The following is a 24,034-nucleotide window of genomic DNA, read 5'->3' on the forward strand; positions in this document are numbered from 1 at the left end:
CCACAGACCGGCTTGAAATAATGTACAATTATGAATATTACAGAGTTTATAGTTTAAATGCTGGTTAGTGAAAGCAGTTCAGAATAACACACTTTCAGACGTCATCATGGCCAAAGCTGCCACCACCTTAGACAACCGGGATGTAATCGGTGTTCATGTAGAATCACAGAGCTCCTTCACTCAATGCTCTGCGATTGCTCTGCTGTCATCTGCCTGCAAGCAAAGCTAACATTTTGTTACACATTGCACTCTTACAGTAGCAGGAAACGTTAAGCAATCAATATACGTAACCGTAATTTTTTTTTTTATAAATGCATGTTTTTAGAAGGCACATTAAACTATACTTATGAACTTATCTGAAGCAATGTCACTTTGCTTTTGAAATATTTTTTATTTAACAAAAGAAGAGTTGTGCAGGCTATACGAAGCGTGCAAACAAATTGATGTGACTGAACAGCCCTTTAAATTTAGAACTACTCTTGGATATAGGGCATATTCTTCTTGGCAGTCTTCTCATATCTATATAAAACAAAGGTCAAAGAAACAAACACAGATTTTTCTGACCAACATGGAACACTGCCCACATGCAGCTTCGGCCCCTCTGGGGAGAGAGAAAAAGAAAATCCCTCGGCGAGCGACTCCTGGGAAAATCATTCAAGGAAACCGCATTCAGGGTTGCATTTATTCCCTGGCTCCAATTTGTGAGAAAATGTCACAATTAGGGCCCCCCCCCCTTCCTTGCAGATTTGTGAGTGAAAGCAATCGTGAATGTTTTCCCCGGCAGGGGCCAGTGAAATGTCACCGAGTCTTGACCGATGCTTTTGCTTTATGGGGGCATGAGATTGCATGGTGGATATAACATGTCAAAACATGTAAACACATGGTGAGAAAATTTGATGCAAGCTATATATATATCTGTAGCTGATGTATGCAGGCCCTTTGGTATGAGACCTGCTTTGCAATAAACGGTAAAGGTTCAGCCGTGTAATTCAATTCTCATGCCACCACTGGCAGAAGGCCTCTACTGAAGGGAGATGTAGAGAGCTCCCCTCGAGGTGACTGGCTTTCTATTCCACACTGGATAGACATCTAGGAATATGTCAAAGTACCCACATTTTTCCTCACCACACGTGACCTGACAGTAAAACAAATGTTGGTGTACCCATTTATTTTGGGAGAAATCCATGCTCAGAATGACACTGAGTGACAGAAAGACGAGCATGGTGCATCAAAGTAATCATGCATACCACAGACATCGTAGGGACACTTAAGAAAGGTTGGCTTGGGCAGCACGTATTGCTAAGGGGTGATGGCTCTTGGACGAAACTGAAGACGGATTGGCAGCCAAAGGAGGGAGCATGCCCAAGAAGCCAACAACCATGGAGATGGGGTGATAAGATTGGTTCACATGCAGAAGATCGATGGATGAATGTATTGCTTCACGAGACTGTAAGGGGAGACAAAGACTTGGGGCGTTGGGCTTTATCCAGCAGTGGCGGGATGAAGTCTGATTATGACGATTGATTTTATCCACCCTTGAGTGATCATGCTCTCAGTCAAACTCCAACCGGGATTTAAATGCGGGTCAGGTGCTCTGACCAGAGGGGGCCACGTGTACAATGCACGTACGCGTGTGCGAGCGAGCGAGCGAGCGAACGAGGGAGCGCGAGTGTGCGTGCGGGCAGCCTCGGCGGGCCCGTGCTACCTGATCTCGTTGTTGATCGCGTCGAGCTGCTCCTGCAGCATGAGAGCGAGCGTCTGTGCATCCGAGTGGCCGCTGGGCGACAGGAGGTCGGCCGAGCTAAAGATGGTATCGCGGTCGTCTTCCTGGTCGGACGCCTCCGTCTCGCTCTCGAAGGCCTGGGCGACGCTGGCCAGCACGCCCGCCTGCTGCATGCGCTGCCACTCCTGCTCATTCAGCGTTTGTACCTGGGTACACAGACAGGGCCATATTAGGCGTTATGGGGGCCTAGGGCCGTTGTAGTTTGAGGGGCCCATTATTTTGTATATTCAATTTCCTGCCTTTTGATGTTTAACTTTCAGCAATGCCCAATGGTAAACACTCGATTTTTTTGCTTTGCTTTGGTTATTTCAGTTCTCGTTTTTAAATGGAATATATGAATTGTGAAGCTAAATCAAAGTAAAAGTGGATAAATTATCTTAATTTTGTCACGTAACTCGTCGTAATATATGTAGTGGTGGCATGGCCTCCATTAAATAATTACCTACGTGATGTATCACAGACATATATTACTGCATTTATACCATTATAAAGCTGTGTATATATTTTTGGGGTTCCCTCAAAAATGCACGAGTCCATGGGCTGCAAACCCTAAACCCACTCTATTAATGTGGCCCTGTACATGGGCGTGAGGTGGAGGAGCGAAGTGACGCCGAGATATGTGATTGGCCACATTTGATATAATTTGTAAGATCTTTGTCTCAATGTACGTGTTTCTGCAAGTTTGTTTTGGGTGTTGCACATTGAGATCGATACTTTGTGATGTGAAACAGATTAATACAATTTCTCCTTGATTTTCTTATCTCCGTCATTGTAAGAGAGACATTTTCACCGAAGGTGTTTGATGTAACTGGCCATGATGCTGCACATTCAGTTGTGCACTGCACATTCACATCAATACAGCGCAACCCATTTTTAGGTATCCCACTGACTTATAATGACCCCTCCTATTTTATTCTCAACAGATGATTGGACATTGTGAAAGTGATGGCTCCATGCCTGGGACAAGCGAATTATGAGAGTCATTAAATAATTCGTACGTGTATTGAGATCGGTGCGGAACAAAAGTTTATTCTCTGTAAATTCTCTCTGTTATATTTTAGTGTATAACAAAAATGATGACGATTACGGCCTAAACTTTTTTGGAGCCAAGCAATCCATGAATGACTCAATTTATGCAATTGTCACAGCATGTTATAGCATTATAGAATAGCAAAGCAGAGGGATGAACTTACAGGAGCGTTAGAGTCCAGACAGAGTCAGCAATTCAGACATTAGAGAGACAACATTGGTGAACAACAACGAAAGAACGTTACAGATGTTGCATCATTTTGCAAAAAGCATTCTAACCTGAAACATGGATATGTTTTAACATTTTAAACATTTATATACTGGTAAGTTTTCATTTATTTCAATTAAATACCTTGCATTTCCTGCCTTAAGGACATAATTTGGGGAAACAGTAAACAACATTTAATTTCTTTGTTCAAATATTTAAAACACTCTAAAACAGTTAACAGAGTGGAGTGGTGGTCCAGTGGTTTGCACACTCCTGCTTTGAACCAAGCAACCCAAGTTCAATTCCCAGCCATGGCTAACATCAGAGGCGAGAGATATCTGAACTCGTGCTGATCCTGGTCCTGCCCCACCATCGCCCCCCATCACCAAACCGCACTGACCAGAATGGTGGTGTACGGTCATACAACCCCCCATTACCGATATCATATGGGAAAGCCTCCATCTAACACTGGATTGACAAAGCGCTGTATGTACTTAATCATGTTAAGGAAAATTTTAACAATGATTCAATGTTGCAATACTATGCCTAACTCTCTCTCTCTCTCTCACCGGCATTCGTTGCAGTGAGAATATAAATGCACCACTTAGTCAAGATGTACATTTAACATTTTTTGCTTTGGCTTGTGGTGATGCATGGTAAATGGCGACGCTTCAGCTGTGAATTTATGGCCATCCCTCAACTGTTTTCCACTACCGCCCCGTGCCTACCACGTGCTTATTTGACCTCTGACCCCTCCCAGCATACCTTGCCCGGTTCATCTCGCAGTGCTGACAGGCGTCCCTTCTGGCGGCGCAGCACCGCTGAGCTTCCAAACGGGTCTCCTGGTGCCTCCAGAATAACTGATGAGCCCAGCGAGTAGCGAATATCTGACGAGCTACCAAGATGTGACCTTCAAACAAAGCAAAGAGGGCAAACATCTCCACACCTGACACTGAACAGAAGGAATAAAATCACTAAACAACACCATACTCATATATTTAAAAATATATATATAAAATAAACATACATTATTCATTGGATCTTATTCGGATAGAACATCGGATTTTCAAAGAGGATTTTGAAGAACAATTGGTGGGACCTTGACCTGCTTAGAGGACGCTCACCCACCACCAGCGAGGTCAAAGGCTGCCTTTCAAAGCAGGGTTCAACCAAGGGGCATACATCACCGGCTAGACAATGCTTAAAGTGACGTAGCCACCCAACTGGCGTATGGCATTGGGTCAGCTTTAAAGGCGCACACATCCACCGTCACTGTCATCAGCGTAGACGTTCATTTTAAAGCAGTCTGCCACTCATCCTTTGAGAGCGAGCACGGGCTTTGAAAATTAACAAAACAAGCCCACTACGACTCTTCCTGTTCTACTCACATATCTAAAGCCCACATTGAGAGTATTTGGAATGCGGTCTCTATGAGAATTAATTTCTGGACAAGGTTATCCTTGGACGCCATTGCAGCCAGATGGATAGCCTACTATTGTAGTTGGGGCGTGCGCCACGGAGCCAGATGGAATGAGATTCTTGGTGCAAACTCGATCACATCCATCTGGTAATGTCGTGGAACATTACAAAAGCATGCACGTCACTGCAAAAGGTTTGTGACAATTTGCAAAAGTCATAACTGCATGCAATTGTCGTGACAGCAGCTCAAAATGGCAGTCAAAAGGGTCCAAGACCAAAAAAACTACTATTGCAAATAAAATACACACTAAATAATTAGATTGATAAATTATCTTTCTGAATGTATGCTTTGACTTCTTATTTGAAAATATAAAATGTTGCAATAATTATGAATCGATGCACACTTGTTATCAAACATATTTGATTGCTTTCCCTACAAACAATGGAGTGGATTTTCCAATCACAGATTTTATATTGGACTGCACGCAATCCTAAAGTCGCGTAATTCACTTTTCTTGGACACAATGAAAATACTTATCGCTTATCTGATGCCTGTAAGCTGCAGGTTACAAATATAACAAATGTATTCAAATATTAACGATGGAAGACGATCATAAAACAATTTCAAGCATTTTTCTGTCATTTTGACAAGCATGCCCAGGGGTGCGTACGCTCACTACACAATGCATCTTGCCTTGATTGCAGAGCTGCCCCCTCCGCTCCCTTCCCCCCCCCCCTCCCCACAGCACATTTGCAAAAATGACCGAGATTCATTGGAAAGTTTTCGAGCCAAACAGAGCAACAGCATTTAGTTAAGGTGATAATGTTATTACTTTAAGCGGTTTAGGGGCAGGAGAGCTGCCGAAGAATATACGATCAGAAATTTTATATAAATAATACCGGAGCTGCGCGGGAAATTATATGGTGCTCAGAGCAATGGCACACTTTTATGACAGGAAAAAAAACGGCATATCTAAATTGTATGCCAACACCAAGTTAAATAAAATGCTTTTCGTATAATGCACGATGCATTTTGTAAATCAAACGAAGTTATCGGCATAGGCTCTGGGTGGTGAAAAGTTCTGGCTGCAGCGCCTTGAGCGCTGTACACAGAACGGGTCTGGTCGTTTGGTCATGAACCATCATGAATGTGGACTTATATTGGGCAATGCCATAAGTAACCATAATGACCACATTACCCGCAATGTGCCCGATCTGGCTACATCTCAGAAGCTAAGCAGGGTTGAAAGTGGATGGTACTTGTGTAGTGACATAGAATGGGTCACTCGGCGCGTAGCGCTGGTTACTGGTAGAGAGCGAGATCGTGGATGTAATCGCCTGGTCTACCAGCAGGGCAGGTGAAGTCTGCCACTGGAGCGCGTGGCGCCGGTTGCTGGCAGTGAAGGGCATTTGAGGATACAGCGGCCGGTCTGCCAGTAGGGCACGTGACAGGCACGGATGTAGGGTAAAGGTGACAGACGGGACACGTGGGGCAGAGCCCAGAATCTTCTGGTAAGTTCCAGAAGGGGGCGTGGCCGAGGGCGGAGCCAGGCCACGATGGGGAGAATAAAAGGGAGGCCCCGACGCTGGGTCGGGGCTGCTGCGGTTTGGGAATGGAACCCGTCGTCTTCACAAGTCTTCGTCCCCATCTTCACCTCCTCGTCGGTGTTGGGTCAGGCAGTGTGTCGGCTGTCCTGACCCGTATATAGTTATCCCCTATACTGTGGAAAGTGTCGAATAAACGTGTGTGCCTCCTGCTATTAGTGTCTCTGAAAAGACTCGCTACACTTGTACAAGTGAGTAAATGCCATGCAAAACAGGTGTTATTTTCTTATGTTTTTTCGGTAAAGTCACGTAGGTAAAAAATTAAAATTAATAAAAGTAAAATAAAAATAAAAATCACGACGTTTCGGAGGCAACACAAGCTTCCGTCTTCAGGTGGAACCGTCACAACACGACAGCTGTTATAGGCTGCTACACGGGGGCCCTGTCATGGGGCGGCAGATGGCAGTGCATCAACTAGCATTGTTGAACTGGACGTCTATGCACTCAGGTCTATGCTCCCCGCCTTCACCAACCCGCACTGACCAGCTTGGTGAAATATGCTAAAACAACCCCCACGACCCTCCCGGACCCCCCCCCCCCCCCCAATGGTGTTGGTTGAAAGGGCATCATCCAGCAGTGGACTGACAAAGGGCGGCACATGTACAGTATATGAAGTACACAGGATTGGCACAATGTACAGTGAAACGTGTGAAAATGCAGTGCCATTAACACCCTCTACGAATATTACACCTAACCCATCTGACACTTTTATATTAAAACACAAAGTTTATCTCTGTGCAGGCAAAGTGTGGGGTGGCGCTAAGCTCCGCTAACGGTTCAGAGGCGGCGGTGGAAATTCCAGATTTCTACGGCGATGGCCATTAAACAACTGAACATTTTAATTTCGTTCATTATACAAACCACGGTTTTATAATTAAAGAAAAAAACCACATGTTTTAAATTAACTATATATGACATCATTACGACTGGTTTCTTCACGTGGTGTTTTTTTTTCTTTTTACAAAGGTTCCCACCATAGGCAGAAATATTAGTTGTGTTTGCAGTAGAAATGTTGTGAATGTTGTTCACAATCTTTCTGTTATTACCATGTCATTTGAACCATTGGTACCAAGTAGAAAGGATCAGGATGGCAACCGAGCAAGACTGACAATTGCATAATTTGCTGTTTTAGATTTTCCCAAACATTATTAAATTCTTGCCATTGAAATATCCATTAAGAGCTCTTGAAGGAATACTACATTACCCCGTGTGTAACCAAATGGCCATGTGAATGGTGATATCACCAAACTGCTTAAAAAATCCCCTCCCCCTCGAATGACCCTTGAGTTATTCATACACAAAAGACACAGGTTCCAATAATGCGCCCTGCTGCAGGGAAATGATGATTCCAACTTGTAACCCGCCGCACGGCATTCCGCTCACTCTCGCAGAGCAAGAACGACTCGAAGGCACGAGGAACCATAGAGAAGTGAGAAGACAGCCGGGCAGTGAGCCGGCGTCAAAATTCCTCCCCCCCCCCCCTCCCAAACTCTGCGGTCCTCTATATAAGAGAGTCAGTTAATTTAGCTGAAATCGTGAGTGCAATGTCTAAGCGACAACGAGTGAGTACCGTGGAATGACCGGGTCGACCATGGAGCTTGTTTTAAGCCTCCACTGCTCCATCTCCAGACGAACCTTTTCCACTTCGTCCGCCATACGCTCCTGCCGGAAGATATAAACAAAACTATTATAGCACAAACTGTGGCACTGGCTTACCAATGATAGCCTGCTTACCAAGGGCAGTTGGCTTTTCACGACAGCCGGCTTACCAATGGTACCCGGCTAGCCAACTGTGGCCGGCTTACCAACAGCGCCCGGCCTAACAACAGCGGCTGGCTTATCACGACAGCCGGCTTGCCAATGGCGGTTGGCTTGTCAACTGTGGCCGGCTTACAAGCGGCAGCTGGCTTTTAACAGCAGCCGGCTTGCCAATAATGGCAGTTGGCTTGCCACCTGTGGCCGGCTTGCCAATGGCAACCGGCTTACCAATGGCAGCTTGCTTACCGACGCCAGTTGCTGGCTCAGCACCCGCATTATCGGAGTAATCAATACATACACTCACATGTGCTTGTTTGGTGCAAGTCGTTTTATAAAACGTACTCAGTATATGCATGTACAGCAAATAGAAGTGAAAAGGTTATAAACTTGAGAGCTATTACATATAGCACCGTGCTGGATGAGGTCCTTCCAATGTCATGTCAGTATTTTGGTCAAACATCCAAACAAAATACTTTTTTGGTCAAACATCCTCATATTCTTAGGTTTTTTCGGTAAAGTCACGTAGGTAAAAAATTTAAATTAATAAAAGTAAATTAAAATTAAAATCACGACATTTCGGAGGCAACACAAGCTTCCGTCTTCAGGTGGAACCGTCACAGCACGATAGCCGTATCAACACAAGCTTCCGTCTTCAGGTGGAACCGTCACAGCCACGATAGCTGTATCTCAATTGATACTCACTTGATACAGCTATCGTGCTGTGACGGTTCCACCTGAAGACGGAAGCTTGTGTTGCCTCCGAAACGTCGTGATTTTTATTTGATTTAACTTTTATTAATTTAAATTTTTTACCTACGTGACTTTACCGGAAAAAACCTAAGAATATGAATCCTTGCAGTTACGAAAGCTTCAAATCTAGAATCAAACATCCTCTGTTGGTCAGCTCGGGTTGGTGAACGGGAATGGAGGAAGGGAGCTACGAGTGGACTGGTTCTGACACCACACGCCACGGACTCTGGCCATGGTCAGGAATCGAACGCAGATAACCAGATTCGCGGCACACTGAATGAACGACCGTACCATCTCTCCTACCCCTAACTGGGTTCAAACAAAGGAAATGCTTGGTTATATAAACAGGAGAGCAAACAATTGGTGTGTGGGAACGTTAATGCTATGCTTATTAATGCATATATTTGTATAATTTCTCTAAAGGCTCTACATTATTACCCCCCTTAATGGCTAAATGTTAATGCCTTGTAAATATTTGCACACTTTTCCTAATGGCGACATGAATCATGCATGCATATATTTCATCTCATGCTGTTAAGTGTTGCAATTAATATATCTGAGGTTAATCCTGCTTTCTGGCAGTGGGCTTTTCATAAGCGGCTGTATCAACTGCTTACAGAGCCTGCCTTGTGCGTTGAACATCACAAGACACTGGCAAAGACATCACAAATCACTGACTGTTGAGAGAATCCAAGCCTCTCCAGTAATAAGGAGCACATTGTTCAGTATTATTTCAAGCTGCTCTAACAACACAACATTGTCAGGTAGGAAAAAAAAAACACGCAACTTTTCTTTCCATCTAAATAATTTGCGACAATTTGTGAAGCTCATTATCCCAAGGGCGCACAGCAGATGCTCGAATCATCCAGTTTTCATTCAACAAGTGCACCGCCGATTTTCTTGTGGCCATTTCTATTTAAGCACGTCTCTCTTCCGTGCATTTCAAATGTCTCGTTTTGAAAGATGGAATTCTCTCCTTGGAAATCTGTTCTCATCATATATCTAGATATATATATACGTTGTTTGCTAAACCAAATTTAATCCCACAGAAATGCCAAATGATTACTAATCTACAACTCGCATGTAACAATAGCCTGATTACTAATCTAGTATATACTGTAATTACAATAACCCCCCTCAAATCTTTGCACCTGACGAATTAATGAGTTAATGATGACGTCACCCTGCTGCTGCTCTATATAAGAACGGGAGACACAGCAGAGCCTCACCATTCTGGCGAATTGCCCGATGATGCTGGATGCAATTACCAGCGAAACGTCGTACTCAAATTGTAAATGTTGTCGTTTCACGCTTCAACACACCGGTGGGCTAAAGCAGTGAACTATTTGTCTTTTGTCAACGTGACACTTTTTTTGCTGATTGGCCGTGTCAGGTGGTGGAGGGTTACGACACATTTATAAATAACGCGATCTAAACCCAAAAACGTTGATTATGAATATACATGTATGTTTGTGTGATGAACGTCGTTCGCACCGTATGTAGCCAGCCGTGCTAATCGGAGGTGCGGGGGAAGGACAACAAACTAAACACAAAAAGCAGCTCTCAAGAAATACATTTTCAATTAAAATCGAATCGGAAAGGTAATACTACATTTTACATACTTGGGCACGACTGCAGTACAGTATTATTTTTTGTTGATCTGCAAAAATAGGTTAGACAAAATCAAGTGGAATAATGCCGTGCATATTGTGCGTATGGAGTTTATGGAGAGACCGTGGTTCCAGGGAAACAGGGTGTGGGTGCTGGTGGATGCATGTCCATCGCAAGCTGAGTGATTCCCTTCTCATCTCCACTGGTGGTCCTCAGCCAGTGGTGGAAATTCCTCATTGATATGGCAGGGACAAATGAATCCATCGAAAAACCACTGCTAACATTCAATCGAGTTCAACCCTTCCACCTGCGAGTAGATTTTTGTTTTGTGCGATCCAACCTAAAAACACCTTTATTATGGAGAATATTGGTCGCGAAAGCCTACGTGTTAAGTAGACTTTTTGTTTTAGGTCCGAACACAGTACGCTCAAAAACCTCTTATCTGTGGTGATATGGTGGGCCCTCTAAACAGATCCTATTGTCAATAATTACTTGTGTAAATTACTCCCGTTATTCATGTGGCTAACCACATATAAATGTAGCTCATATGATACATTTTCCACAACTTCTGTATCACTCCCATTATCACAGACAAGAGCAGGTTAATATGCAAAATTAATGCATGGCAAACGGGATTTTACATCCACGGATTGAGTTGGGGGGTGCTGGATATAGCAAAATCTCTTAAAAAGGAAGGGTGGATAACGTGCATCTGACTGGATATGCTCTCCTTATGAAATGCAGAAGTCCAGTCTGCGAGTTCACGGTCAAATATTCCTTGGAATAAAATCAAACCAATCAAATAACCCGAGCTATGCAATACAATACAGTAATTGGTATTGCAAAGAAAACAATTCCTCACTCAATATCAGATTTAGAGGAGCCTGAACTACGGAATTAGCTATGAGCTCCAGGAGCTTAGCGGCCCATCACGTGTCTATGTGCTGTGCTGGCTTTATTTGCTCAAATGTAACATCTTGAAGGGTGTGACCAGCAGCCACTTGTGACCTTTTGTCAAGCAATTGCAGGCAGGTCATTGAACCAATTTAACTTTTTAACTTTCTCGAAGGTCCATAGCACGCAATGTAGAACTTGCATGCAACACTGTTTGAATAGAAAAGAGTTACAGCTGTATTGCAGTAATTTAATGTTCAGCATCATAGCGAGGCGACTGTGATGATCATCAGTGCTCATCGCAAACAGGTGAACTCCATGAAGTGCTCTCTCTCAAAGAGTAAATGTAGTTTGAAATCATTTTAAGTCAATCGCACCTGCTGACCCGAATAAGCGAAAAAATGGCACTCAACATCATGCAGCCAGCAGCAAGGTTGGTGAAGCAGTCAAGCATTTGTAAGCCTTTGTCACTCTTAATAAGGATATACAAAAGGTAGGGAAACCTAAAGCAATGAAATGAATACAAGGGACTATTGCATGTCACTGTTTCTATTCTGTCGCAAGAAAAAATAGTTTTTTTGTAAATTCCACAGAGATGCTTTCAGACCATCTTATTGCACAGAGATGCATGTAGTAAGCTGGTTATTACGTTTTCAATTTTCTGTTTGAATTGGAGCCTCAAAATTCCTCCCAAAAAGCTATGGGAGAGGTCAATCCCCTTTCCAAACGAATCATGCATTTTGATAGAGAGAGCTGAGAGCTGTAGCAGAGTGTGTGTACGTGTCTGGGCTGAATCCATTATGACATAAATCTCATCTCATAATGTATAGGTCCTGTCATATGGTGGGTACATCATGGCAATCAAACCTTGTTTGGAACTTACCAAGACATTGAATGTTGACTGTGTGTCTGTGATAGACACAGGTCCATCCAAGTTATGGGGGAAGGGTATCTTATCAAACTGTTGAGGCAAGTGCTGTTAGCGAGCACCTATGAAGGCCGACACAGCACACAAGTACGTGGTGCGAGGTTCACACACCACAGCGGGTACTCATTTGAGGCTGAGTCGACCTACGGGAGGCCCAGGACCGGTTCAGATAATCGTCACCTTGAGTGGGAATCGGGTCGCCAGGTTCGTAGCACGCCGCGCTAACCGCTGTACCACGGCTCTCCCCTCTAGAACGTGACCCCAACCACAGCCCTCATGCTGTGACCTGGTATCCCCAGAAACAGCGAGAGTCTCAATTCGTGATAAGTCCACAGTGCTACTGCTGGGGAGGCCTTCAACTCACAATTGGAATATTGTGAGTTCAGTCGATCATCCTTTGGGGTGGGGGGGGTGGGGTCAATAAAATATGTATAACTTTGTGGGCAGTCAAAAGTGATCAGCCTATCAATGGAATGGTTCCCAGCGTGGGAATGTGGAATTCATCATACCCAAAGGCGGTTAACTTTTCATGTAAAATTCACACATTACAATAACCACCAATTCTCTTCCTTCAGTTCACGGCTTCATTAAAGTTGTAATTTAAAAGAGACCGGGAACGCATTTTACAGGTCTATATATTTTGCACCACATTTTAAAACTATAATACGCGTACATTTAAACAAACAGCATTTCATTTATTTTTTCAAAAGATTTACACACAAAATTACTTTTGATATTAATTAAGCTATGAATATCGGGTTTTTTTCTTTTCCCAATGCAGCAAAAAATTTTTTTCCCATTGGAGCATTTAGTTCATTCACACAAACGTGTTTCACCTTTCACACAATATAATTCCGAATGAGTGACAATTACAACTTCATATTCCACAAGGGCTCAAGGGGCTCTGCATGGATATCACCTTCCACAGGCAAGGCACAGCATCACAGAGCCTCTTCCCTTGGTACTGGTCCACCAACCCAGGGGATGTATATTGCGCTTCTTTCGCACCGTACGTAGCCAACCGTGCTAATCCATTCCCTGGCTACCACATTCAGATAAGCCCCTCCCCCCTTTAACTTGTATTTAAGAGCTTGACTCTTGGAATTTTGCCTCACTTGAGACAGTAAATCTAGCTGTGACCGTCCCACCTGATGACGGAGACTTGTGTTGCCTCCGAAACGTCGTGATTTATTATTTTATTTCTATTCTTTTTTCAATTACATTATTTCTTATTTTTTACCTACGTGACTTTACCGAAAAACCTAGGAGTGTGAACCCTTGCAGTCACGAAAGCTTCAAATCTAGAATCGGAGGGTAACCATAAGTGCAACACTCATTCTGAAGCCTCTGATATAACCAAGACCTATCCTGCTCAAGGTGAGAGCCCTGCTAGCGCAACGCATGATGGGAGCTCGAGGAGCCATCCTCAATAACAAAGAATGGCGTAGAGAGGACGCCAATGACATAGACGGCAGAGGAAGGTCCTAGTGGAGCCAAACGGTGGGTGTGGCAAGCAGAGAGACACCTCGAGCCATCAGGGCCGCCCAGGTGTTCCTCCAAAAAGGGGACACACCAGGCAGACAAGCTCCTGATTCTATCAAATTAAATCCACGAGACGATGCTTGCTGTTGTGAAACGTTTAGATGATAACTACACATTGTTGCAGACGCGTGTGTACGGAAGAGACATCACAATATATAAAGCTGTGAAATAATTAATCAAAAATAAATTAGTTAACTAAACTAAAAGGTTTATTGTCTACATATATATACATATATAAAATTGCTTACCAATAAATCTGCAATAGCCATCAGACAAATCACAAGCATGATTACACTCGGTGCATACACAGACTCGCCCCTTCACCCTAGCCCGTCCCCTGTGCCGGGTGCCCAGCGAGGATGCCACACGAATACGAAGAGGTGACGGACGGGCGAAGCCGAAACCTTGGTCTGCCCCAAACCCTAACCCTTGACCCCATAACCTGAGCAGGCTGCTGGGCCTAATGGAGTGCTCGTGTAAAACTCTGAGTGACGTGCCTCCCGTTCTCGTACGGTGGCATAACCCATGCACCCCTAACCCCCACCTTGACTTCTGCACAAAGCAAAGGCCGAGGGAGGGACTTTGAATCATCCGCGACGCAGCACCGGTTACAGCGGCGCACTCAAGTGCGATGGAGCAGGCACAGCTCGTTCTTGAGGAGAGGCTGCGATACCAATGAGGAACCCACAGGGATCCCACGCCCCATGCTGTTGGTGAGGGTTTTTCGCACGGATAGACAACGCGAACGAAAATGGAACGGAACGCGACAAACAAAGGGGAAGCGGCGATCGAATTGAACTTGCTGTGCGTGGACGTGCCGTGCCCCAGATGGTTGCGGAGGAAGAATATTTTTTTACGGCGTCGGTTTGCTTTAATGATTCATCTTGGCCTCACTTTTGTTGTCCGAAGTGAGCGCAGCGAGACCGCCGGAGTGAAATTGATGTCGCACAAAATTCACGTCTCGCGTAATACGATGCGACTTTGTCAAGGGTGCTTCATCTTGCACATCTAAAGAACCCTTTCTGCTGGTATTAAGATGATAAAAAAATTAGATTTAACCCTATTTGGCAATAATACAGGAGGTGTTAAGATGATCAAACACCAAATTAACATCTATTACAAGGCATCATCCAGTCTGCATTGACCACATATACTGTACTTGTGGTAAAACATGCAAACGAATATGCTTTAATAATGTATGCATTGTCCTTGAAACTGATTGACCTGCACCAGAGGCAGCCTCCTCTATGGCCTTGTCTCACCGTTGCTCAACCAAAGAAAGCCAAATAGCTGTTGCATTTGGTGGTTGAACATCTTAGCACCTCCTGTATTAATGCCTTTTATTATTCTTTTAAAATCACATCTTACTCCGTTTGAGATGGGGTCTGTTTGTCAGCCACTGTCCACATCACCCCCAAAGTTTTCAATATTAACTGGCAATCAGTGGGATTTAACATGTTCCTTGACAATGGATGCAATTGTGCTCTGTGAGAGTATAGAATATACATATATCACAACAGTTGAACGAGCTGCACGACGGACAAAATAACGCAAATTGGCCATGAAATAAACACTCAAAATACAAACCGCCAAAATATAAGAGTTTTGTTTACCTTATCCATGTGGGCCTCTTCCAACTGTTTTCTTGTATTATCAAGTTCATGGGTAAGTGCATTCTAAACAAATACATGAAGGGAATGCATCATTACAAATGCCACACACACACACAACTGTGAAATAAGCAAGTGACAAATTGACAGTTGAAGGGAATCGTTACTGATTAAAATTCAATTCAATGTCGTTGAGCAAGCGGATGCATTGACTTGAAACCTGCCATTTTGTGATTTGTGCAAGCAAATTTTTGCTCATGTCTATGAAATAATCAGCTGCAGCTGAAAAATAATTGTAACAACTATTGGCTTTCATTCAAGGAAATGAGATTAGCCCAAAAAAACCATTCAAAATTAAATAATTCAAAACCAACGCTTAGTTAAGCAACATCATCTTAACGTAAGGTACATATGAAGTAAAAATCCAGATTAAAATAATGGATGTGTTGATGCAATCCAGTTTATAGGGCATGAAATTTATTTGTTTTTTGTTTATTTCAATGGAACAAAAAAACACACGTAACTATTCGCTTTGCCTTCGCCCACCAAACTGTAACACGCGCTCTCTCGCGACCACGTCGATGTTAGTCGCTCCCCGCTGAAACAATGAGACGTAAACCCCCACACGGCGGGCACGTCCCTTCGTGCTCGCGCGGTGCAGGGTGAGCGGGAGAAGTGAGCTGGCGGCCACTTGGCATACTCTTAGTTCTTTCGGTAAAGTCACGTAGGTAAAAAATGAAATTAAAGTTAATAAAAAAATAAAAACAATAAAATCACGACGTTTCGGAGGCAACACAAGCTTCCGTCTTCAGGTGAAACTGTCACAGCAAAATATCTGTATCAAGTGGCCAGTTGGCAGTTCGGGCCTTTAGGCCTTGCGTCCTGCGGCGGCGACTGAAAGTAATTATCAGCTACGACGGGGCCACGACGGCTTCCACACCCTGGGCGACGGCACGTACCTTCTCCTCCAGCGATGACATCCTCTCCTTGAGGTGCAACTGCAGCCGCTCGTTGGACTCGGACAGAAGCTTGTCCACCGTGTCCGAGAGCCGCTTGTTGTGCTCCTCGTTCATCTTCTCTCGCTGCCTCGCCTGCATTCACAAACACATGCACACACGCGCACACGCACACACGCACGCACGCACACACGCACGCACGCACACACGCACGCACGCACGCACACGCACATACGCGCACGCACGCGCGCACGCGCACACGCGCACACACGCGCACACGCGCACACACGCGCACACACGCGCACACACGCGCACACGCGCACACACGCGCACACACGCGCACACGCGCACACGCGCACACGCGCACAGACACACACGCACACACGCACACACGCACAGACACACAGACACACGCACACACGTACAGACACACACGCACACGCGCACACGCACACACGCACACGCGCACGCACACACGCACACACGCACGTGGCGGCGGCCGGGGGGGATGGGGGGGGGGATGGGGGGGGTCATCAAACACTCTCCAAGCTGCCCTCCCCGCTGGGGCATCCTGCAAAATATTACTTTTCAAGACAAGAGTCGCATATCCGCACCTCCGATTAGCACAGTTGGCCACGTACGGTGCGAAAGAAGTTCAGCATACATACACACATATACAACTCGTTGGGGACTGAGGTAAGGTCACATGTGTGAGCGAAAAGGTCGGATATGTAGACATAAAATGACAGTTACACCGTCCGCAAGCACTTTAGAAAATGCACTACATTTACAATGAGTTGCTTGCGAGTGAAAATATTCGTCGGGCATCAACTCAGATGTTCAACCTGTTGGGCCCACAAAGTGTGTTGTACCACTTCATGTGGCAGTCAACAGTTGGTGTCCATTTGAAGCGAGACATTCCACTGCCTCGGGACCCCAGAGAGGGGGCCACTGCCACATATTCACGCGTGCCCCGAGTGATTTCAACCTCGATTAGCCATCAGCAATTTACTGGCTCAATAAGTTGTGCCAAAAGCAGCACCACAGAGGACAATGCCCCCACAATGAGTTGCCATGAGACTGTGAGCGTCTGCATCAAGGATAATGCTTAATGGAGCATTGCAGACTTTCAACCAAACTAACTTTGGATTTGGACCCAAGCCCACTCAATCTCCTAACTACCCAGGCCAGCCAACAGCTAAAATGTTCCAGTAGGTGGATTTCAATTAGGTTACTGTGCAATTATCAGTGAAATATAGCATTGTCTCTCTAATAATTATGCATATTTCGCATCTTTAAAAAAGAAGTATAATTAATTTGGCTTATAAAATGCCAGAGGATCAGCTGACTCCTAAGTGTGCTGACGTTTGTTTAAAATCCTCAAGTTTTAAACATATATACATACATTTGTATTTATCCCAATTACTTATCAATTGTGATCTCAGCATCATGTAATGAAATTAAACATTTCCATTCTACAGCAAGCAGTGGATCACCCTGCGTCAGAGGGGATGACATCACAGAAGTATTTCTTCAAGCCTCTTTTACAAGACCTATATCGACAACAGACACACACCTTTTGAAGCCCTTCCTAATTAGTCATTTCACGTCAATGAAATGTACATATTTGTGTCAATTATTTTTTTTACTAAATTAACGTAATGGCTTCACTGAATGTTGTTGTATCCTGGTGCAGTCACTGGTGACCAAGTTGAGATCATCAACGCACGAAACTTGAGAATCGGGTTCAATCACGTATGGCTGCCTGGATTTAAACCTAGGCCTCAGGAGCGCCAGCTCATTGCTTGTTATTCCCGAGCCACACAGCAGCGACCTGAAGAATACGATATGTATCCGTCAAATTTCGATTTAAAGCTTTCGTGACTGCAGGGATTCATCTCCTTGGTTCTTTCGGTAAAGTCACGTAGAAGGGAAATAATAAAATAATAAAAATAAAACATAATAAAATAATTCTCACGACGTTTCGGGCCACAACGCGAGGACGGCTGCTTGCGTTGTGGCCGAAACGTCGTGAGAATTATTTTATTATGTTTTATTTTTATTAATTTATTATTTCCCTTCTACGTGACTTTACCGAAAGAACCAAGAAGATGTATCCGTCAAGTTGACTTTATTCAGTGTGGAAGTACTGTAATTACACATTATTCAGCCAGTTGCTAAATTAGAAAGGTTCCTATATGACAGTACAGTTGCTGACTGCGTGCAGTTTACAAGTCTTCCCCTCATTTACGGGTGCTGTGCACCAAAACAACTCCAGCAGGGCCCTACAAAAATAAAAGTCTTGAGACTCACAGAGAATCCCGAGATTATCATGTAAATCACTCATTATTTAAATGGTCACAGTGTAAAACATCGGTGTATGTGGGGAGTGACTGCAAGTAAATGGCCTTGCCGTGTAATAGGATTAGGTGTTAAATTACACAGAGACCCAAGGGTACTAATTGCACGTTAACATTTATAGCCGTAGCATAGTGAAAACATATCGTCACCTCAAAATGAATATTCGGTTTGGTGTAATGACTAAGCTTGTTAGTGGTAAGGTAATGCCTAGACATGTTAATGCATGCTAGAGTTCAAAGGATTTCTTTCAGTACCTTTCTTTTTGCATGATAGCACTCTGTAGATACCATTGTATGGCAGCTACCACACGCTGCTTTGTGTAATTAAATTGCACGAGTCACTTCGAGGAAGCCACTCATCATCAGCATTCATCGATCTGCTCCTGGATGAAGGCCTCCGCAGGCCATCGCCATCTTTCACGGATGGTCCCACGATGCACCAATCCCTCTAGTAACCTTCGCACGAGCCGATTTTCATCGCTCCATCTTGCGTGGTGGACGTTCTTTCAGGCACATTCACTCCTTTGGCTGCCACTTCAACATTAGTCTCGACCGCTGACCATCATGCCTTCTTGTCGTGTGTTCTACCCAAGCTCCCTTGCTTCAAAGTCTTGAACGCAAGGTGCAAAAATATAGAAATAACACTAAAAACTGTAAATACTCCAACCCTTATTTTGCAGATACGTACCACCCCAGTCTATGTGTTCTCTCGACTGCTCATCATGAACATGAAGCTTCATTCGTGGGAAACAAATGAAGTAATTTTAAGGATGCAACTGAAGTGACTTTACAACAATGACATTGCATTACGAAGCATGGGAATTACGCTGCAGAGCCATGAACCTACAGACAAAGTAATTTTTTCTCCTTGCTGTTGAAGCTTTAAGCTCATTGTCAGAAAGCTCCGGATGCACATCCTGGGTAAGTATCTACAAATAAAGAGCTGTAGGAATTTTGGGTTACGCTTTCCTATCCTCAAAGAGGGCTCAATGGATTGGCCAACCAATTCTTTCCAGCAGCTTTACACTCACAGGACAAATCTTCAGAAGGAATATTATCTAAATAATGAGATAGCATCCGAGAAGGGGAACAAACAAATATAGAATACCTACAGAGAAGTTGAAAAGAACACAACAACAAAATGAACAAAATGGAATGCATCCAAGAGGACATCTATTCAAGAACTTGAGAGATGACACCAGCTCGTGCTGAACCACGACGTCACGGCGATGGCTTGGGGAGGCCTTCATCAAGTGGTGGATTGATCACGGTTAATGATGAAGATTAATAAAAGGATACTCGCGGCAGTGAAATAAATACCAGCCAAACGGTTCGCAAGATAGTGGCTGCCCTTGAAGTCAGGTGACCGTGAGAGTTGATGCTTTCTGCTCTCTGGATGATGCCCAAGGGGAGGGAGGGACAGGGAACTCACTCTCAACACCTCCTGGTTCTTCTCCTCCAACTGGGTCTCCAGTTGCCGTAGACGTTCCTCGATGTCCCCGTGCCGCTCCTCCGCCTGTCAACCAAAACGAGAATGGTGGTGATAAAAAGCAAAAATCAGAAGTCAGAGAGTGGAGCATTAAAGGGACATTTCTCTTGCTGCAATGAATGAAAAGGTTGCAATGGGTGAATGGCAATGCCGCGAGAAAACCTTGACCGCGGCAAGAGCGGCAGCGTCAAGGCCCGCCGTGCCATGCTCTCTCCCCTGCTAGTTACTCGGAGCGCGCGGCTGAGGTCGGAGAGCTCGGCAAAGCGGTGTGCACGCGATGCATGGAAGGGGGGCGTGAGTCATGCCGGAGTGGCACGAGCTCTTGGGGATTAATGCGCAAATGCAGATGAGTGAATCGAAGTCTGCTATGGAGGACAACACTACACGCGTAGGTTAAAAAAGATCCGACTAATAAACATGTAGGTAAATATGCGAAACACAGATTTAGAATGTCTGAACCTAATCGATCAAACAAATAAAGATCGTACTTATATTTCCGCTCAGATAATTATTGTCTATTTTATTGTAACAATTGCACGCACATTATAATTCGAGTGACTGCGATAACAATTACAACTTTAAATTTTAAGTTCCCCATTGCTCGCTTTAATTTGTTGTCAACGGTTTGCTTGGATCACTAAACACCCGTCAAACAATTGCAACTATTGCGTTAAATAAAGCAGGCTATTGTTCAGCGAATGCTGTCATATAAAATAACTTTACATACAGAAGCTGGATTAGCGGACTCAATCTGGATTCGCAAATGGTTGGCAAGGACCAACTAAATTCACACATATTTCCATGCGAATGTAAGCAGCCTCTAAATGTACGAATGAAAATAAGTTAAAATTGTGCTGAATATATTCAGCACACACATGCAAAGACGCGTACTGATGGATTTCCATGCATTTATCCAAAACTACTTTGCAATTTGCCCAAGTTAATCAAGGAATTAATGATACCACTCCACCACTAACAAAGAGATCTGTCCATACAAAATTGATCCGGTGAACGTTGTAAAATTGAAATTACAAGACAAAACAACAAACCAGATCTTGCCAATATTTTTTTTTGTTGCGTGTCAAAACGTCTATATGTTAAAGTCACACTGACCCCTAAGAATTGATCCAAATTGATTTTCTTCTTCTCCGAGACAAACAAATACAACCCTAAGTTCTCTTTGTGCCTCCATCATCCAAGGTAACCCAATAAACACTGCTCACTTTATCATCTCAGTTATTGCGTCATCCCTCTGCCTCTATAATTTCCTGAAAACTAATATCTTTCACATCGTTCATCACGGTACTTTTATTTGCTCATCTCCATGATCTCTCTCCGCTAATCTTGAAGTGTACGATTAACTATACAGTGGATCAACAGTGAATGTAGATCTCATTTCCTAGCGTGACATACAGCACTATGCTTTGAATCAAAAGTGCAGAAAGTTAAGATGGCCGTACACTTTGAAACGTCGTGATTTCATGAGGATTAAAAGCGTCATTTTATCCACAGTGACTGCGCATCGACAACAGAATCGCGTTGGAAAGATGTAAATAAATGTCCACCATTTTCAGCCCAGGCATATTGTAAAATTCTAATGGCTGAATATGAAGTACATCCCAAGAGCTGAAATGTCAAGTTCCCCAAAGGAAAAGTAATGCAAGTCGAAGAATCTTCAAAATAATACTTAATCAAAAGGCCATAGCTTTGGCACATCTTAATAATGGAAACCCACTTTTAGTATTAATAAGACTTAACATACTTTCCGTGGTAAAGCTACATTCCCATTTTAACATCTGCAATAAATATGCAAGGCCAATTGAAATGCACAGTTGCTCCAACTTCATTCAATATAAATTTTCGTTAAAAAAAACAACCCCTTTACGTATGCATATCTCTTAAGAATTGTTTTTTTCTTTTGTTAACAAGCCTGCAATAGATGGGATTAGACTACCGAGTCGTTATGTTTAGGTGGCGGTCTCCAAGAACCTTGCAATCGACGGATACGTTGCACAAAAGAGGAAGTTCGAGTGCTTCCGCAGATTTCTATTGGCCCTGCTTGAAAGCCAGGCGGCGTTGGTGGTGGCGGTGAGCGCGGCGACGGAGTGAAGGGAGACGGAAGAGGAGAGGAGGCTGGGCACGCTCTACCTTCCTAAGCAAGATGCTCATGTCTTGCAGTTTAACTTCCAGAATAGTGGAGTCATCGGGTGAAGAGGAGGGATCGTACTGAGAGAGCGAGGAGAAGGAAAGGGGAGGAAACAATAGGAAAGAAAACACATTCAAGAGGGAACAAAATGAAAATGAAATACTTAAGTACAGTCACACCTCTTGAACGCCGATGCTTCGACACTGATTTTTCACCGAATAAATGTTTCAAAACAAGTGCGTTCGTTTTTGACATTTCGAGTTCCATATTTCAGTTTTTTTTTTATAAATATCTTTATTCTTTTTTACGAGAGACTGTGACACAATTGGAACTGTTTTAACAAACGGCATCATTCACGGAGTTCGGGTCAAGATGTTTCACCGTGTCTAACATGAGGGTTTGATATGCAATTTGTACTTTTTGTTAAAATAAATTGTGGCCATTACAAGAAATGCTATGTTATTGTAACTTAACTCCCTGGGAACGTTACCTGTGCATTTTAAGAGAAAGGGTAATTCATTCAATATTTGGGGAACTATAGGACTCATAAATACCAAAAAAATATGATTTATGAGCTCCCCTGATTACACATCAGCACTATTCATTTAAAGGCGCATCCTTCAATCAACATATTCTTCTGAAAAATTAACACCGCCAGCTCAAAGAGGTGAGACCATAATCACAGCTGCAGGTTGAAACACAAAACTGACAAAGCGGCTGGTGGTAAAACGTCCTAAATTTAGCTTGCATACTAATTGCAAATAATGCTTCAAGCCATCATTACAACTTTACGGGAATATATTGTATTACTTATTGAGGCACAATCAGCACCGTGAAAAATGCTGAACAGCCTCATCCCACTTACCTGCACAAATTACTCGCATGCAAAGCAGAGTCCAATTAAGAAAATATGACAAATAAAATGTCTCATCGAGTAAGATGAAAATCTCTCCAAGCATTGAAATTTATACTATAAATTAGTTACGCTTCAAATGCATAAATGTAAAACACCGTACGAAGTTTGTTGGTTTTTTACTAATATTATTAAAGATTGCCTGAACAAAATTTCCCCAACATCGAGAAGGTTTTGATATTTTCAAACAGCTAATTTCACTAAAAGTCTTTAAGACAAAACACTCTTAGATTTTTCTATAATCTTCAAATATATATTACACAACCATTAAAGCAGTTTAATTCTTCAAAACATTCTGTTCCTGTAAATGATTCATCCACTCTTTATCTCTAAAGGCCAAAGTGAGCAGAAGGTACGTTATGTAATTACAATATTTGCGCTATCACAAAAAAGAAACGCGTACGTTTGAAATAATCCGTGAATTACATTGGCAGAGCTCATCTAAAGAATGGATTATGTTCTCGTCTGAAAGAACAAGGTTTCAAAAAACATATTCAAAGGTACGACGCACTATTACCAAGTCATGAGAAGCACAGAGACAGCACAGAAAAAAACAAGTGCAGCAGGCGGAAGAGAATTAACAAGAACTCGGAGACATCAAACGTCCCAGCCTAAATCCCCCCACGGTGCATGCTGCATGCAGTTGTTTCATGACACAGTGTTAATGCACATGGGGGCACATGTGACCCTCAGTGTGCAACTTAACATCATGCACAGCACACAGCAACATCCTGCGACGGTGTAAAAAATATATATATATAAAAATGAACCGCTTCAAAAACAATTGCATTTCCACTCATCAGAATACATTCATGTATGTTCCTCATTAGGGTTTGGATGTTTTAACTACTTTGAGCGATATATACAGATATACGTGGTAATTGAAGCAGAGGCACTGTTAGTATTATTTTGAGGTTCTCTGAGCGAAGAACTGCAATAATGGCATTGCGTTAAAGTGATGGCATGGAGGAAAGATAAATAAAGCATTAAACAAGAGAACAAACGTGGGATGAAAAAATAGGACTATAGCTCT

General features: G+C 43.4%; 1 protein-coding gene across 2 annotated transcripts in view; it reads right to left on the reverse strand.

Annotated features, from left to right (window-relative positions):
• Positions 1 to 24,034, reverse strand: part of PPFIA2 (PPFI scaffold protein A2) — a 352,145-nt gene that overhangs the window by 81,677 nt on the left and 246,434 nt on the right. For both annotated transcript variants that reach the window (XM_078596795.1, XM_078596794.1), the window contains exons 9-14: positions 19,886 to 19,969; positions 16,097 to 16,228; positions 15,141 to 15,203; positions 7,615 to 7,706; positions 3,786 to 3,930; positions 1,706 to 1,929 (exon numbers count right to left, since the gene is read on the reverse strand). In XM_078596795.1, the coding sequence (XP_078452921.1) occupies positions 1,706 to 1,929; positions 3,786 to 3,930; positions 7,615 to 7,706; positions 15,141 to 15,203; positions 16,097 to 16,228; positions 19,886 to 19,969 (740 nt within the window). The remainder of the gene's footprint in view (positions 1 to 1,705; positions 1,930 to 3,785; positions 3,931 to 7,614; positions 7,707 to 15,140; positions 15,204 to 16,096; positions 16,229 to 19,885; positions 19,970 to 24,034) is intronic.

The sequence above is a fragment of the Lampetra planeri genome, chromosome 8, assembly GCF_965212315.1.
Source record: "Lampetra planeri chromosome 8, kcLamPlan1.2.h2, whole genome shotgun sequence".
Lineage (NCBI taxonomy): Eukaryota > Metazoa > Chordata > Hyperoartia > Petromyzontiformes > Petromyzontidae > Lampetra > Lampetra planeri.